Genomic DNA, 17,408 nt, shown 5'->3' with positions numbered 1-17,408 from the left:
CAGAGGCTGAAGATGACATGTCAAATCATGCTGAAAAGATGCTCAGAAGAAATCTGAGCAGTGAAAAGGCACTTCCAAGGGCCACGGACGTTTGTGGCCCTTGAGGGGTTTCTGGTCAGATACAGCACCTAATATTTGGCCACTGCCCAAATCAGGAGAGGAAGCCATGTGTTCTGCTTCTTCAGAGAACCCTCCAGTGTCAGGGAAAATCTTCAGCGCTGTTTGCTTTGCACTGCACATATGGGGCTGAGCTCAAAGTGTGTGCAAATCCTTCAGGCCAGAAAACACCTACCTATAAACTAAACACACTTGGGCCTCTGAGGCAGCAACACTTAGCACTTCATACTACTAGATCCCAAAGGATTTATGCAAATCTTCACCTAAAATACAAACTATAAGAAAATGTCAAAATTGTGATGCAGTGAGCAGAGGTCTGTGGTGATGGCACTCAAGAGACCTGGAGTCACTCCCAGCCTTGCCACAAGTTTGCCAGCAAAACACTTCAGTTATCTGGCCTTGGCTTCCCCAGTCATGAAATAAAACTAATTGTATGTGCTTTGTGAAGTACTCTGAGTTCTACTGCTTCAGAAGATCTCAGTGTTGTTATTACTCATGACAATTCTTGTTGAAATATGACACTGTTCATACTACATGAGACAAAGCAGTAAGGAAACTAGTTCAATACAACCTTTAATTGCATGGTAGACCCCAAAAGCACCCATTTCCACAGATTTGCCTTCTAATTATATGATCCAAGAATACAAGGCATACACAGCTTTTCTTCTCAATACTGTCTTGCAGTATTATGCTAAACCCAGTTTATAAAATCCAGCTTCCCCTAAAGATAGCACAATTCATAGTAGTTGTTCATTGTTTAGTTGTTCTACTGCATCACAACATACAATAGTAGTGTTACTACAGCTAGGCAAATCTATAACAAGGCAAGACTTGTAAAGAGAAGCAGCATCCTTTGATTTACCTGTTTAGAGACATAGCTGTAAGCCTAGATGCGTGGGCTGCTCTTGCTATTCGCTGCAGGAAAGCAGAGAGTTAGAAAGCTACTGGCTTCTGTGTGTGCTGTCATGGATCATGAAAGCCAAATCTCAGGTAGGAGAAGGCACTTAAAGAAGTAAGGAGAAGGCATTAAAGAAGTAAGTTACTAAAGTAATACTTAGGATATGTCAGGCTGACATACAGACTGCCATTAACTGCAGAAACAGCAGTGGCAGATTAGGCAAGCCTAATTACTCACCTGGGGATCTTGCTTGCATGCTGAGGACATTAATGACACATCTCTCCCTGGGAGGGGAAGGGGAGGTGATCTTTAGTAGAAGTGAGTGGCAGCAAGAGCCATTTAAGCATCCTGGCAGGACTCCGCTGCATTGCTCATCCCAGGGGAAGAGGAGAATAAACTCTTATCTTCAAATATTTTTTCTTCTTTTCTTATAGCTACCTAATGTTATTCCTTTAAAATCACATTTTTCCCAAACCTTTCGATCTACATACAATAGTGTCTTTTCCTGCTTATTTTGTCCAAAGCTTTAGAACTGAAGAGCCTGTACTACTTAACAGTGTAGTGAATGGCTCTTTATATATTTTAGCATGATTGATCTTTTTAAAAAGCGTGTTAGCTTTTTGTTGGTTTTGGTTTGTTGGGGGCTTTTTTCCTCTGTAGGAGAGCATGCAAAATCACAGTGATTTTAAGGTCTCAGTAGTGTACCACTGAATTCAGGAGGGCTCTATTCCTTCTCCACCTGAGAGCCAAAGCAAAGCCTCAGTATCTATGATAATGCTTCTAGCAGAAGTGTTGTTTGGATGTAACGGCTGTGGGAAGTTTTGCTGTTCCTTCATATGTAGGTAGAACAATGAGTTTTGCATTCTTGCTCACTCAAAACAAGTCCTGCTCCTTATTTCTGGAGATACTTCTGCACTCTGACTGTCACTTCCACCTACTCAGCATTGCACCAGGGCCTCCATACCATTTAGCAATATGGAAGGATGGCTGGTCTTGAACCCCAGCCAGAATCAATGTGCTGTAAACATAATTTTCCTTGAAATAGACCAAGTTTGCATGTGCAGAGCTGATGGCAGAACATGGGAACAATTTCAATGCTAACAGAATTTATAACGCTCCTGTTTTAAACTTGTGGTGGTGCAGTCTGAAAGCACAAAGAGAAAAACAACTAGAAGGTGTAACTGTAAAAGCCCCAAAAAAGAAGCTCAGAAGTGAGCCTTTGAGACCACTTCTAACTCTTTACCCATACTGCTGGACCATATAACTGATTCATATTTCTCAGTGTTTGTGCCACCCTAATTTATTGTCTCGATACAGGTGAAGCTGTAAAGATAACGTAAGGAACCTTCGGCACTGTCAGAGGAATCGGGGGGGAAAAAAAAAAAAGATACTTTAAGATACTTTAGCAGCCCTATCAGATACTCCTCTAGCTGAGATGAAAAAGATGCCTATTTGGAATAACGAAACAGTTTTAATTTTGAATTTTGATTTTGCTTGGTGAAAGCAAATTCATTATTTCAAAGCTAATCATTTTCTAAATAATACTGTATCACCTTCAGCAGAAAGAGAAAGAAAGAGAGAGGGAAGGGTAATAATGTTCCCACGGCAAAGCTTTCCCAAAATCATAAACTCATTACTGCAAACTAAAATCTAAAGTCAACGAAAAACTAGGACATACCAGGCTTGCGGGTTACAGATCCAAAGCTGTGGAGTAAAACTAATCAGTTCTTGGAGAGGATTTTTTTTTTTTACTGCAGTACAATCTATAGTCTAGTTGGTCAAATCAAGCCTTTCTGAGAAAAGAAGATTAGAGGCAGTTGTTTAAAATATGGGGGGGGCGGGGGGCAGCAGGATTTAAGCTTTATTACTGACCGGGATATACACAACAGACTGTAATGAAAAAACAGTATTGAGATTGTACTTGCAGTCTGAATGGAAAATGTTAAGCGAAGACAGGGCCATATGGAGGAGCTTATAGTTACAGCAAGAACTGATGCTGAGGCAAATGCCCTCTGAGTAAGTAAAATTAGGCATTATGAGAAAGCTACAGGAATTTTAAAAACACTTTTACACCTGAACACTGTAAGTAGGCTATTAAGCAAGAGATTAAATTCAGAGAAATTTTATTTTGTTTTATTTATAAGATTTGTTCTTCCTGCAATAATCACGGTACTGTGCATGAATTGTTAACTGAAAAAGTACTAGGACAAGTATCAACCATTTGGCATAAAAAAATTACTTGATGAAAAATTCTTATCCTTTTGCAAAATTTCATCAGTTTCATTGTTTTGAAGATTTCATCCTGTATTTTACCAAAATCTTAACTCTCTGAACTGATGCACATGTGTTACATAAATGCTTTTGAAGCCTTGGTGAACCACAGCAGGATGTCCTATTTATCTGCCCACCTGGAGCTCACTGCAGCACTATGGACCTATTTTGCACAGGGGCACATTAGGATACACCTTGCATAAGTTAAGAGAATATAATAAAATGCTACAGAACAGATATCAATGTCCTGGCTCGCCTTCCAATGTATTCTCCTATAACCCACTTGACTTTTTCCTAAGATAGCTATGTGAAATTTGCCGTAGTTAACAACATATCACCGAAGATGTGAAATGCAGGACTAACATATATTCATGACGTATTTTTAAATGTTTTTATCTCCCTCCATACTGTCTAAACTGTCCTAGCTCTGGTCCAAGCTAGGGAAATCCAGCCTTGCTTACTTAGTTTTAATTTTCTGGTCTCAAGACCTTTCTTTGTTGTTCTCCACCAACATTTAGTGACAAGTATTCCAGGACAGAAGCAGCTCAAGCTCAGTGTTTTTGTTAATAAAGCCCTGAGCAGCTGGCTGCCTGCTGCATAATCATCAAGCCACAGTGTTATAGACTATTTGAAGACTATCATGCACTTTTACTGTTTCATGCTAAAGCAGATATTTAGGATGTAGGTATATTCTGACAACAGACATGCAAACCCCCAATTTTCTGGAAAGTTTCTGCAAATCCTGAGCAGCACTTTATACCACACCAGCAATAAGGACGTTCTGGCCATGGCACAGCCACTCAGAAAACACCTTTACTGAGGCATCAAGAGCTGACAGTGTAGTCAGTTGCCACAACACTTGGCAAGCTTCATGGACCCCAAGACCCCTATTGCTCAGCCTCAGGAATAAGCTCCAGAAATGCTCTGTAGAGTGCATATGTGTGAAACAAAAGAGCTAAAGATGCACAGGACCTGATTTTGCTGGATTGTACCCATCATTAGGAAAGGTGGTAAGCAGGCAGGTCGGTCAGGGGAATTACAAAAGTTTCATCATTCTCAATATATTAAGTATGTCCGGGCAGCTCTTCAGGCAATTTAAACTGGCATAGCTCCCTTGAGTTCAATAAAAGGACGCACATTTGCATCAGCTGAGCACTGGCTTTACAACTTTCTAATATTCCCCAGTGGAGAAACCCAGTATGGCAAACACCTTCCACAGTATAAAAGCCTGGAAATACAATGGTATGGAACCCAAAGCAATCCACCTCTCTGCATCATCAAGCCTAAATAGCAGAACACAAATCACCAATGAGATTTTGATTTTAAGAATTTAGGGTGAAACCGTGCAAATCATTATGCAGTCAGGTGTTTTCCCTGAGCTCCCTGTACGCATTGACACCACTCGGCTCCACTGACCTTTCATTGCACAAGTGTAGACTTGCTGGAGTGCCCTGCTGAGGTGCTGGCAATACATTTTTCATCTGTCTTTTATAGGATATTTTTAACTTGATAAACCATGTAAAGCACGCAAGCCAAACGTTGCACTGTCTCACACTTGTACAGTACTGTCAAATCCAATGAGGAGGGAGATGCATAAAAATTAACGTTTGGAGGTTTTGGTAGCAATCCTTTAGAAATATTTGAGGCAAAAAAGTTTTCTGTTAAGTTTAGAATGAGAAAATTTAGGCAATGTGTTACAGTGAAATGATAAACCACCAAGCATTCAGGATCTGGTGAACGAAATGTAGGTAATGCCTCATCATCTAATGACAGAAAATGCAGCCCCACTATATTATGGAAGAGAAGAACTTGTAGGCACCTAGTAAGAAATACTTTTGAAAAGTAACACTTTGAATGATGTTCAAATATGATAGAGACTTTCCAAATACAGTTTTTGCCACGTCACACTGATGAAGCTCAAATGTGTATTAATATCATACCTTTCACAAACAAAATCTCAAAAAGACTTGACAAAAAGTAGCAAATTTGCAGTGAAATTAATTAGATTTTTATCTTTATCATTCTCACAGTATGGTAATGGTAATATCACACATGAAAAAACCTCACAGCTCTAGCCCTGCTTGGGGAAATATAGACATATATTTTGAAATCTATATTGAAAATTTCAACTTATAGAAAATAATATTTTGCAGGTAAGGTTTACTTATGTGTGTCTGTTTAAAATCTGTATTTCTCAATTGGGGAGAAATATTACGGGGCTAATCCTGCATCTTTGAAAACACAATTCACTAAACTATTGGGAATTTTGCTTGAGCAAGGAATAAATCAGTGCAGAGTATGAACCCGTACTTAAATATTCCATTTAAGTACAGAAACACACAAATTACTGAAAATTACTTCTGGTACGAACTGAAGGGTATCTATTTCATCACCTAAAGCAATTTCTATGAAACTTAAAAATTGCTCATTTGCTCATTTTCAGGAGCTGTTAATTTTAGAGATCAATTCCAAGATTCATCCAAGTATAACTTCCTACAGGTATTTGCTGAGAACTGCCACATTCTCTTTTTAATTAACTCCAGTGATATGTTAATAAGTTGCGTAGTTTCTCAGCTATTGGTTAGTCCTAATCCAGAGTGTGGCTTGAATAACCACCATTAAAAAATTTTCATGTAATATTGCTGAAGTATATTCTTATAACCTAGTCAGAAGTTGTAATGGCCTTAAGGACATAGAGTAAGAAATCAGAAAGCTCTGTGTCCTGTATTAACAAATAAATTTTGTTGCTGCTGAGTCCTTTGGAAGCTGTTTCTGCGACTTAGCACCTGATTGTCTTAATTTATATTCTTCCTTCTGTTATTTAAGTTCATTTATTTTATACAAGTGGTACAAGTAGAATAGATAAGAAGGTTAGGTTGACTCAGTGTAAAAACTAGAAATTCCTTGGTATTAAATCAAAAATATTAGGGTCATGAACTTTAAATATACCTCTATATAATATAGTCTAGTGGTTTATGTGTAGATAAAGATGGTATTTCCTTGGATAGCTCTATTAGTGCATATATCAAGGGAAAAGCTTTTTAAGATGACCGCGAAAGAAATACTCAGTAAGACACTAAAATTTAAGTATTGTATTACCTGAAATGAAAACTGTATCTTATCCCAAATCCATTATTTTTATCCTAATGAGTTAGTTTTACTGGTCATATTGCCATCCCTCATTTTCTTGCTTAGAGGGCTAGAAAAGTAGTCATTAGCTAGATGCTGAGAAATAGCTAGAATTTCTGTCGCTTGCATGTCCTTTCTCGACTAATTAAATACCAACAAGAGAAACCATTCATTTGTATTATAAGCAAGAAAAGTTAAAAAAAAAAAAAAAAAAAAAAAATCCAGAAACTCCCTAACAGTGGAAAATGCAATTAAACTACCAGTGTATTAATTCAGGTGCAAACTGCTGCACCATTTTATAGCAGTGCTTTCCTTTCCTTAATTAACTAAAACATGAAGAAGAAAATCTGATGGCTTAATAGCATTTTCTTCACTGCCAGGAACACTTTGGGATGATTTTATTATGTTATCACAAAGAGTGTTTGAGGAGTTATTGCCATTACTTCTGTTTGTCACCTCTAAGAGTGACAGATTCCACAGAGAAACTTGCTGCTGTTAACGGATGTGAAGGATTAATATTTTATATCATCATTACTTTATTGGCAAGATAACTATAGTAATAAGAATATATTTAATATTTTAGGCGTTCACAAACACATAACACACAAGGAGCATTTGTTCTCTGGCAGCCTCTTTGGATGTGTATTTGGTCACTGTGACTGAAAGCTGAGCAGTTTGTCAAACTTATTATTGTTTATATCATGGTGCAAGTAACAGACTCAAATCAGTATTAGGGTACCATTGCTGCATTCACTGATGGAGTGAATCTGAACTTGAGATACACACAGATCTTGCAGATCTACAAACCATGCAGAGCAGTTTCAGAGAAAAGCAACGTGGGCAATTGCCTGGGAGCCTCGCTAGACCAAACAGAAGCAGCAAAGCAAGTTGTGCAATGAGGAGGTTGATAGAGGGAGAAGTGCACACCCTAACTCGCTGCCTGGGTCCCTGCAATGCTGATGCCAGCTGTGAAGCTGAGGTTTCGTCCTGCACAGAGCTAAGCATTTAGACTACGGTCAAGCAAATAAGCTTCCCTTTAAAATCTGGTATGCTCCTTTTTCTTCAGAGTCTATTTGCCTTAAAGGTAAGCAAGTTAAGGCTGCCTAGTGGCAGTGATGATGCTTGTGTATTTCCAAAGCATCCTGCTGTAGCATGTGGCTAAGTTATTTGAACATGGTTTACTTTCTTCCACAAGTTTCGTTGGCCCTAATTTTACCCATTTGTGAGAGCACAAAGCTTTGTGTTTCATGTGCTCTGTGCATGTGCACTGACATTCCCCTCGGCTCCAAACACGGCACAGTTACACTGCCATGGTGAGCAGAGAAACAGCAAACTTCACCTGCATCCCACGAGAAAAAAAGTGAGCATACGCTGAATATGGACAATTATGAACTTACTATAGATTTTCGGCTGCAAGGTGCCGAGTGCCTTCAGCTTTTTTTCCCACCCCCCTTGTGTTTGCTCAGCACTTTGGGGGACTGCACCCCTTAATGTATTGAAATGTTTCAGTCACCAGGTCCCTTGCTCTCTAAGCATATGAGGAGCTTTCCACTTGCTGTTTAAAGGAGCACTCAGGTGAGGAAAGCTGAGTGAGGTTAACGCTTGCCAGGTCAAAAGGCATCAATCTTTTACTTTGCACAGGAACATGCCTGTAGGAATGTATCTCCTCGGGTGATATAAACAGCTTCTTTTCGGTTTTGGTTTTTTTTTTGTTTTTTTTTTTTTGCTTCGTGTTCAGCGTTTGTCAAGCGAAAGAGGGATAGGCAGAGAGACAGAAGTGTGACAGATCTGCCCACATCTTTTCCACGGTTTTTCCTAACCCCTAACTCTTCCGATACTTTGTATTCACTGTCTCGCTTGACTGACACAAGAAACCCACTGTGGGGAGAGAGGCTTCCTGTGAGCTGAGCCCCGTTTCCATGGTGCGGAGTTTTCTACTAAAAAATAAATTCTTGTTTTCTGGCGCTACACGTATGTCCAGCACTCGCGGAGCTCCCCCCGCTCCAGGTTTAGGGGCCGAGGGCACAGGAGGGCAGACACGTCCCCCCCATCCTAAAAGGTTACCCTTCTCATGCTGTAGCTGCTTGCTCTGCCGTCCGATCCAGGACACCGCAGCACTTTTCCGCACGCATTTTAAGGTCACCGAACCATTCCTGCACCCACCCCACCCCCCATCCCGGCGCGGCGGGGAGAGCGGCGTTTGGCTGGCTCTGGGCGCACCTCACACCCGCCGCCGCGGAGCGCTTCACCGGGGGCGGACACCCTCCTCGCCCGCGGCCAGCCCCGAGCTGCTCCCGGGATACTCGCCCCGACCCCTACCCCGGCCCCGCTCCGCTCCGCCGTGAACCACGCACCCAACTTCCCCGCGTCCCGCCGCCGCGCACCGGCGCAAACTTTCGGGAGCGGCACCCGCGGAGCCCCACAGAAGCCCGGTAGCGGAACAAACGCGGCGGGCTGCTCCCCGCACCCCGGGCAAACGCCCCGCCGAGGAAAGCCACGGGCTGGGGGCAGCCCAGCCGCCGTCGCCAGCAGCCCCAGCCCCGGCGCGACGCTTCCCCGCGGGCTGCGCCGAGCCCCGCGGGAGGTACGCGGGTCCCGCTGCTCCCGCATAAGCAAGCACCCGCGCAGCGCCCGGGGCAGGATGGAGGGGAAGAGCCTCGGAGCGAGGGGAAAGAGTCCCGGAGCGAGAAGCCCCCTACGCCGCCCTCGGCCCCGGCAGCGGGAGCCGGCGGTGCCCGCGGAGCGGGGCGCGCAGAGCCCGCGGGCGGCACTCACCGATCCGCAGCACTTGCTGGCCGCTCCGGGGCAGGCCGGCCGAGGCGCAGAGCAGCACGAAGAGGAGCCCCCCGCCGCCGCCGCCGCCGCCCGGGGCCGGGCGCAGGGGCCACCGCGGGCCGAGGGCTCTCGCCATCCTCCGCGCCCGCCTCAGTTCATGCCGGGCTCCGCGGGTGCGGGGCGCGGGCGGCTACCCCCGGCGGGGCCGGCTGCGCGCCGCCGCTCCGCGCCGCCCGCCCATGGCGCGGGGGCTCCGCGCCCGCCGCCCGCGCTCCCGCCGCTGCCGCGATGCGCTGCGCTGCGCCGCCGCCCGCGGCTCCCGCCGCCCCGCTGCCCTCGCCCCCCGCCACCGCCGCCGCCGCCGCCGGGAGGGGAGGGAGGCGACGGCTCCTCCCGCGGGGCGGCCCCGGGCGGGGCGAGGCGGCTCCGGGGGCTGACCGGGACGGGAGGCGGGGGGGGCCCCACGCACACGGGGACACACACTCCCCCTCCCTCCCCCGGCACGGCCGGACCCGCGCTGCCCGCGCTGGGCAGGAGCAGGGCAGGGCAAGGACAGGGACAGGGGGCAGACACGGGGACAAGGGCAGGGCAAGGAGAGGGAGAGAAGCAGAGATGCTCCCTGTCCCCGGTCCCGCCAGCCCACTCGCCCCGCTACGTCCTGTTCCGGCCCCCGCGGGTCTCTCCCCGCAAGGCTGGAGTCCCCTCCTGGGCCTGGGGGAAGTCTCCCCCCACCCCGTGCCCGCCAGCCCCACAACCCCTGCTTTTTCACCTCCTGGGTGTATGGGGGTTTGAAATACGACCAGAAGCGAAGGTGGGGCGTAAGGCGATGGTGCCCAATATCTGGAGGCTGAGGGACACCGTTGGGTCAAGGTGGAGGGAAGAAATTTCTGCGGTGTGTTTGCTACCCTGGATCGCTGCAACCGAGTGAGGGACAGGAGACGCGTCCCCACAGTGCATGTCCCCAGATGTGGCAGGAGCCTCAGCGAGGGGACTGCAGGGCTGCTCACCTGGGATCAGGAGCCCGTGAAGTTCAGGTGATGAAAATTCAAGGCCGGTTCTGAACTGTTGGGCGCAGGGATCATAACACTCCCTGTCCTTGACTCGGCCAGCAGGTTGCTTTTCCCCTGTGACTTAACGTTCTCAACTTATTTTTAAAATCTCCATTTTAAAGGTTCAGTGAAACTCCAAATGCTTCACTATAAAGCAAACATATGGGTCCTGAACTGATCTGAAAAAAAGAGAAAAAAATATAATAGGAGAACAACTCCCACCTAGCAACAGAACTAAAATTGCATAGCTGAGATCCAAAATTGAAATAATTCAAATTTGTTTATTTTGTATTCCTCTCCAGTCTGTCTAACTATTGTTCCAGAAATTAACTCCTCGGAGCAGTCACAGCACATGCTGAAGAGCAATGGAAATGCAGGCATCTACATTGTATCTCCCAGTCGGTCTCAAATGTTTCCTGAAAAGCCTGCCTCTACTGTTTACAGAGCAATTTAGGCTATTCAGGAGTTCTCACCGCTGAGATTCCCAGCCAGGGTACTAGTTAGTGCCCCACTTTACATTTCTTATGGCACGTTTTACATGCATCGTGGAGAATTTTTGCCCATGATGTTTATTTTTTGTTTGTTTACCTAAGACACATCCTTTCGTTAGGAACAGAGCTAAATCCACCAGCAGGCACAAGCTCCCTGCCAGCCCCCAGGAGTGACACAGCCACCTTTCCCATCAGCTTTCATGCCTCATCTCCTGCTCCCTGCCATGGTGCTGGCACATAACTTGGCCCTTGCCTCCTCTGGAGCCACCACCGCTCCCTAGCTCCGTGTGTCGGCTGCAGATGCCGGCACCACTTCTCCAGCCCTGCGCCCGCTTTCACAGCCCTGCGTGACCAGCCACCCCCATCTCTTGCTCCTGCGGGATGTGCCCTAACAGAGGGTGAGAGACAGGCTCAGCCTGCACCCTCGCCTGGCTCATACACGTCACACCGGCTAAAGGTGACAATGAGATTAAACCACTCGCGTGGTTAGTAACTACAGCAGATGCTCTCGTGTAGGAGGCAGAGAAGGAATCTGTCAGGCCACTTTGGACTGGACTGAATGGCTCAGTAACTTTGGCACGATTTTATAATCTATCATTACCTTTCAAATCACTATACATGAGAGAAGGCGTACATCTCCTAATCCAGGAAAATCTCAGTCACGGAGCAATGGCTGATAACAGCTGCCCTTCAGGTACACTTTTACCCACTGCACAAAGCCGTGCACTAGAAGTAGCTCTGACTGGACTGGCAAGTTTCATTTCCACATACCGGCCTAGCAAATAACAGTGATACAACAGCAAGTACCGGTTTCCAAAGGGAAGTCCTGTTAGTCCCACTTGACTAAGAAATAGTACTATTTTGAAGGAAAAAAAGTAAAATATTTCATCAGGAAAATACACCTAGTGATATTTTCAGAACCACTTGACCTCAACGTAAACGGGTGCCTGCAAAAGTCAAAGACACCTTGATGTTCATTTCAGTGAGATAAGAGGATGACCAGAACAATATGCTTTTGAAAATACACTGGTTTTATTCTTCTGCTTCTTTGAAGCCCTTAAGAACATGGACTGAACATAATGGGAAAAATGAGAGCTTAGTAATGACTGCAAAAGGGTGGCAGAGGTCTGTGGACATTTGCTACAAGTAGTAGAAACCTGAACAACTCAAACTCTGCTAACCCCTTGTGGCAGGAGTGGCTCATAGGAAACTCAAAAGAGGTTCTAGCTTCTCCTTCGGGGTGTAGCCAAGGGTTGCCTAGGTTGTATTCCACAGCCTCGTACGTAAAGAGCAATGGCCTTTAAAAAACTGCAAATGGGGGTGGAAAAATTCAAATGGGCTCTGATTCTGCAAAGACCAGCCAAACTTTAAAATGAGAAACAGTCCATTTGCTGTTGTGGAAGACCTTTTTTTTTTTCCCAGTTTTTCTGGATTTATGTGTGTATATGACCCCTGTGTCCTGTGCTGGTTGGAGCAGACACAAAGTGGAAAGTTGTGTTTTCACAAATCTTCACAGGGAAACTGGGGGAGCAGGAGAGGGGTTTTAAACTGCCCACTTTGAGATTTAAAACATTTTGTTTTCTCAAAATACTTCTGAAAAAATATTTTAGAATTAGAAATGGGACATTTTGAAACACATAGGGACAGAAAGTTTTAAACTGACTGAAATTTCCTTGAGGTATCTCCCAGGTTTCTAATTTTACAGTAAGCTCTGATCCATTCGGCTCTTGTTGCTTGCAACATCACAAATCACCCAGTAAACTCTACCCCACAAAATCATGGCATCCTTTACAAGGAGTGTTGTTTTATTTTTGGCTGATATTTTAAAATTAGAAGTCTCCCTACAATTCATCTTGCTGGTCTCCAGTTATCAATATCCTTAAATCTTTAATCTCCTTTTGGACTTCATTCAGAAAGAATAGGGGAAAAAACAGGTCTCTTGCCAATCTTTTTTCTCCCAGTTAAGCAGGTTTGAATGCCCAGAGCCTTAACACGGGAGCTGTTGTTCAGCTCATACTGGCTGCCACGTTTGCTTACTCATTCATTGCATTGCCAATATTTAGATGAATTTATTAATAAGGTATGTTGAAATACCTTGAGAATGAAAGGTAGTATGTGTAATCAAAGTCTGTTCTTATCACATAGCACATTAATATTACAAATAATAACAAACACAGTGTCCTTTAGACAGGAGTTTTAAGGTCTTTACTCTTGTTTCACAACATCAAATTCCAGTTAGAGATAATGTGTAATTATTGTGCAATTTGCAGTTTTAAGAAATACTATTAGGCTAATAGCTAAAACCTTGTCAGATATCAGGGCCTCATGACTGAGTCTGGGGATGTAAATCACCTCCCTCACATTTTGCATCCATTTCAGAATTCTGGTTTTGAGTTTGGAGGTCGTCAAAGTATCAGAAGGACAAGTGTATGCAAACATGTAGGAAAACATGGAAGATTTCAGAAAATCTGGAAATTTTCTCCATTTCTTGGTCAAATTCTGAGAAATCGCAGCTCTGTTGTGTTGTCCTCAAGTCTTTAACCAGACCTTATCCAGTCTAAGCTACTTTCTTACTGAGTTGAGACCACAGGCTGCAGTCAGCATTCATTTGGGAAGGCTGTGTTTTCCGCATTTGTCTCGCAATAGCCTTCTACCATCATGCGGTACAAGATTCAGCAATAGATTGTACAATATCGCAGTAGTAAAAGCTCCAAATGGAAACATAATAAATCAGACTTCCCCAGGTCTTTCAGAACATGTGTGCAACACCTGATAACACAGAAATTTACAGCATCATCTAAAAATAACCACCCCATGTCAGCATTCTGCTCTTCCAACAAATAGCCAGGATCTTCAAAAAAATCTTTCACTCCAAACGTACCTTAGAAAAAAGCTGACAGAAACTGAAAAGTAAAAGAAGAGACAAATCCATCCCTTTGTTTTCCTTTTCCACTTGCTCAAACATTTTCTTTCAAGATTGTTTGCAAAACAAGTATCACCCTAAAGGAGATAGGAACCAAGAGCCCAAACGATTTGTTGAGTTCCTCATCTCCTGAGCACCCGCACCCATTGCAGCTACTTTGGTTGCAGGCTCAGGTTTGGCTGCTCCATCAGCATTCAGTCTTCCCCTGCCCATCCTTCCTTCTCACACCTTCTCCTGTGCCTGACTGTAGTGCTGCCCCTCCACAGAGACCTTGTCTCACCCAGCACCGTCATCACAGTGAACTCGTCCCACATGCCCGAAAAATTCTGCTACTGCCAGAGACGGTCTCTGTTCTGATGAACATTTCAAGGAGGTGCTGTACCTCAGATCCCCCCTCTCATCCACTCTCTTCGTCTCAAACCAACCAAATGCCCAGGTGTCTCCTGCCCTCCACTCCTGTCACCTGTCCATTGACCTCTTCAGTGCTTTCTGCTGTAACTCCCTCATCTCTTGCTGTTAACTCTCCCCATTTAGCCCCCTGAAAAATTAATTTCTGAGTCTCCACATGTCTTGCCTTTGGTTCTGACACCACATCACTGTGCTTGAGAAGGAAACCCCGAGGAAGGGATGGGAAGGGAGAGGAGAGGAGAGGAGAGGAGAGGAGAGGAGAGGAGAGGAGAGGAGAGGAGAGGAGAGGAGAGGAGAGGAGAGGAGAGGAGAGGAGAGGAGAGGAGAGGAGAGGAGAGGAGAGGAGAGGAGAGGAGAGGAGAGGAGAGGAGAGGAGAGGAGAGGAGAGGAGAGGAGAGGAGAGGAGAGGAGAGGAGAGGAGAGGAGAGGAGAGGAGAGGAGAGGAGAGGAGAGGAGATTTGTCCTCCACTTCACTGACTGGGAGCACACAAGGAGCAAAGCCCAAGCATCTCAGCAGCCAGCAAGGCCACAAATAACCTTTATGCCTCTGAGGGTGCTGTTGCCCATGAAGAACAGTTATCCTGGGAGAGCTGCTACAGAGATCTGTGGAAGGCGACATGACAAGACAAGAAATCTGGTCTGCAGAGTGGACCTGGTGGATGTGAGTGATGGAGCACCATGCTGGCATTGTCAGGGGAGAGGAGAGAGCTGTTTGAACAGAATTATTCCAGATTCCCCTGACATGTCTTCGATTTTGCTCCAGTTGAAATCAAAGATTATTTTAATACTTTTTTCCCTTTCTCTTTAACAGCATTTTACCAAAACATCAGTGAATTTCACATAACTGAGGAGGTTAAATTAAATTTTAAACTTAAAAATATTAAGACACAAGTATTTTTACTGAAGCATCGTAATAGATAGGAAAGTAAATATAAATTATTTCCCCAATGAAAATAGCACCATGATTACAGCAAGTTTAAACACCACATTTTGAAAAGCTCTTTTTGGTTCAAGTGCTCTCTTTATTTATGTTCCCAGAGCCATAAATGCAGTTTCCCCTTTCCAAACTCTTTTCACTAAAAATGCTACAGCGAATCTCTTAACAAACTAACATTGATCCACTCCATTGAACCAGTCTAACATTAATCTGCAAAACTGCTTCTCCCTGAGCATTAGATACTTATATCCACCACACTATTTAGCTAAAAGACATAAATAACCTGCAACTCAAATGTAACCCCCTGAAAACCTTTCTCAGCTCATTTTTTTCTCCAATATATGATGCACTAGAGACCTTTTGAAAAAGAAAACTTCTACTGTATATACATAGAACATCCTGGCCCATCCTGCATTGAAGAAGGGACTTTTATCAATTTCTGCTTAGTCACATTAACAGAAATCTAGAAAGTTCCACTAAAATGAGTATAATGTGAGCTTCCAACATTTGACCAAGAACAATGCTTCTGCCATGAGAAGCTCTTGCCACACTTCCTTCTTACTGAACACCTCCCCCCAAAAAAAAACCCAAACAAAAAAACCCCAAAAAAACCTTTTAGCAGATAATGCAGAGAGGAAAAGAATTAATATCATTTTTCATTAAACTGCACACTTTCCCCAGTGTATATTTCTCTTTTCTGCCACTGAGTTACTATTAATTATGAGTAAGCTGGTGGGGTAAATTAATGACTGTTCCAAATCTCTACCCAGTATTATTTAAATGTGTCCTAACTCATTTTTCTCCCTCCACACTTATTTCGAAAGACTGGCTTAAATGTCAAAAAGACATTCTTTCACTTTATTATTGTAGTACCCCAGCATTGATGAAATTGAGTAGGACCTGAGGGAGAAAGGGTATTATGAACTTGCTATTTTCTGCCCTTTTCTTCTTGGATCGACAAGAGCAAGGGAATTAGTTCTCTTGATTCCCCAGAAACACATTTTTTGCTGCTCTGATGCAGTCAGCAACACAGGAAGAGACGGGAGAGCTTCTGCTTGCCCTCTCAAGGACTCCAGCAGACAGTTCACATCTCACTACCAGCTGGAGTAGCTCCAGGGTGGCAGGTACCTCCCTGCCTCAGCAGATGCTAGGAGTTGCTGCAAACTTTGGAGGTCCCTCAGAAGTGCCCTGCTCCTTTCCACAACTCATCCTTTGTGTTGTGCAGCTCAGTCCATCCCAGACTGAAACGCCTCTGCTCCCAGGGCAGCTGGACTAGTAGCAAGGAGTGCCAAGAGCAGTTGTGGCATTTGTAGGCCTTTTTCCTCTCATCCACAGACATGAATCAGGATTTGGGAAAAAAATTTCCATTGCTTAAGAAAGACTATAAGGTTGCTCATAACAATGAATGTTTAATTTTAAACACGTATAATTTATATTTTGACAGCTGGCATCATCATTTGTGTAGCACCTGACAAAAGTAAATTCACAGAGAGCTGTAGTTTTTCTTAAAGCTCTGCAATCTAAGGATCACAGAAACTGTGTTTGCTCTGTGAATGTTTTGTTTTACACTTGGCATTTGCATGATCTATTTTACATATCCACAAATAATAAAATACGATGTGCTATCTGTGGTAAAAATATTATATGAGATTTTGGCTATGTGTACAGATAAAGGTTTAAATATATATACCTATCAGCACATAATTTAAAAAGCTACCAAGAAGATTTTAATATCTGTATATTATATACTTGCATATATATTATATGTATGTGTGGTTTTAATTTTCTGAGTTTCTGGGTCTTATTTATATATATTTATTGTTTCTTTTGTGGCAATGCACAGCACTTCCAGGCCAGACAGGGGCTCCATTGTGGCAGACATACGTTCAGGCACTGCTGGAAATGAAGCAGTATGCATCTCTGTGCCATACCAGTCCCACTCAGAACTCCACGATCATCTATTATCAGACTTTCATCTCTTCTCTTGTTGTGTGAGAGGAATTGGTTGAAGGCAGGATTGCTTGTGCTTCCTCCCCTCTTCAATCACTAGCCACTGGGAGTTCCTTTCCTCTCTATGAAAAACTTATATTAGCAAAAGTAGAGAAATGAGCAGCAAAGTAAGCACTATACTTCACCCATACAGTCGAGGAGAACGTGGAAAAGCAGCTTGTGCCACACATTTTTTGTCTTGATTGGATCATGTTTAATTTTTATTAAGAGTTAGCACAAATACTAGACAAATAAATGAGGATACAAGTGTCAAGGAAAGGAAAGAAATAGAGGGAAGCCTATTAAGAATGAAGGATGGAGGGAAGAAATGGGAGTCCTAGAAGGAGAGATGAAGAAAGAAGACAGGCAAGTGGGGCTGCAGGGGAGGCAGACAAAAATTGTTTGGAGGTCATATATCTCG

The 17,408-nt window shown here is 44.1% G+C and overlaps 1 protein-coding gene across 2 annotated transcripts in view; it reads right to left on the bottom strand.

The window, feature by feature from the left end:
- GRIK1 (glutamate ionotropic receptor kainate type subunit 1) overlaps positions 1 to 9,326 on the bottom strand; it is a 171,198-nt gene extending 161,872 nt beyond the window's left edge. For both annotated transcript variants that reach the window (XM_086462335.1, XM_086462343.1), the window contains exon 1: positions 9,191 to 9,326. In XM_086462335.1, coding sequence (XP_086318461.1) covers positions 9,191 to 9,326 — 136 coding nt within the window. The remainder of the gene's footprint in view (positions 1 to 9,190) is intronic.
- Between the last annotated feature and the right edge of the window lie 8,082 nt (positions 9,327 to 17,408).

This window comes from Leptosomus discolor, chromosome 1 (genome assembly GCF_034619465.1).
Source record: "Leptosomus discolor isolate bLepDis1 chromosome 1, bLepDis1.hap2, whole genome shotgun sequence".
Classification (NCBI taxonomy): domain Eukaryota; kingdom Metazoa; phylum Chordata; class Aves; order Leptosomiformes; family Leptosomidae; genus Leptosomus; species Leptosomus discolor.
This window is presented reverse-complemented; position numbering and strand designations above follow the sequence as displayed.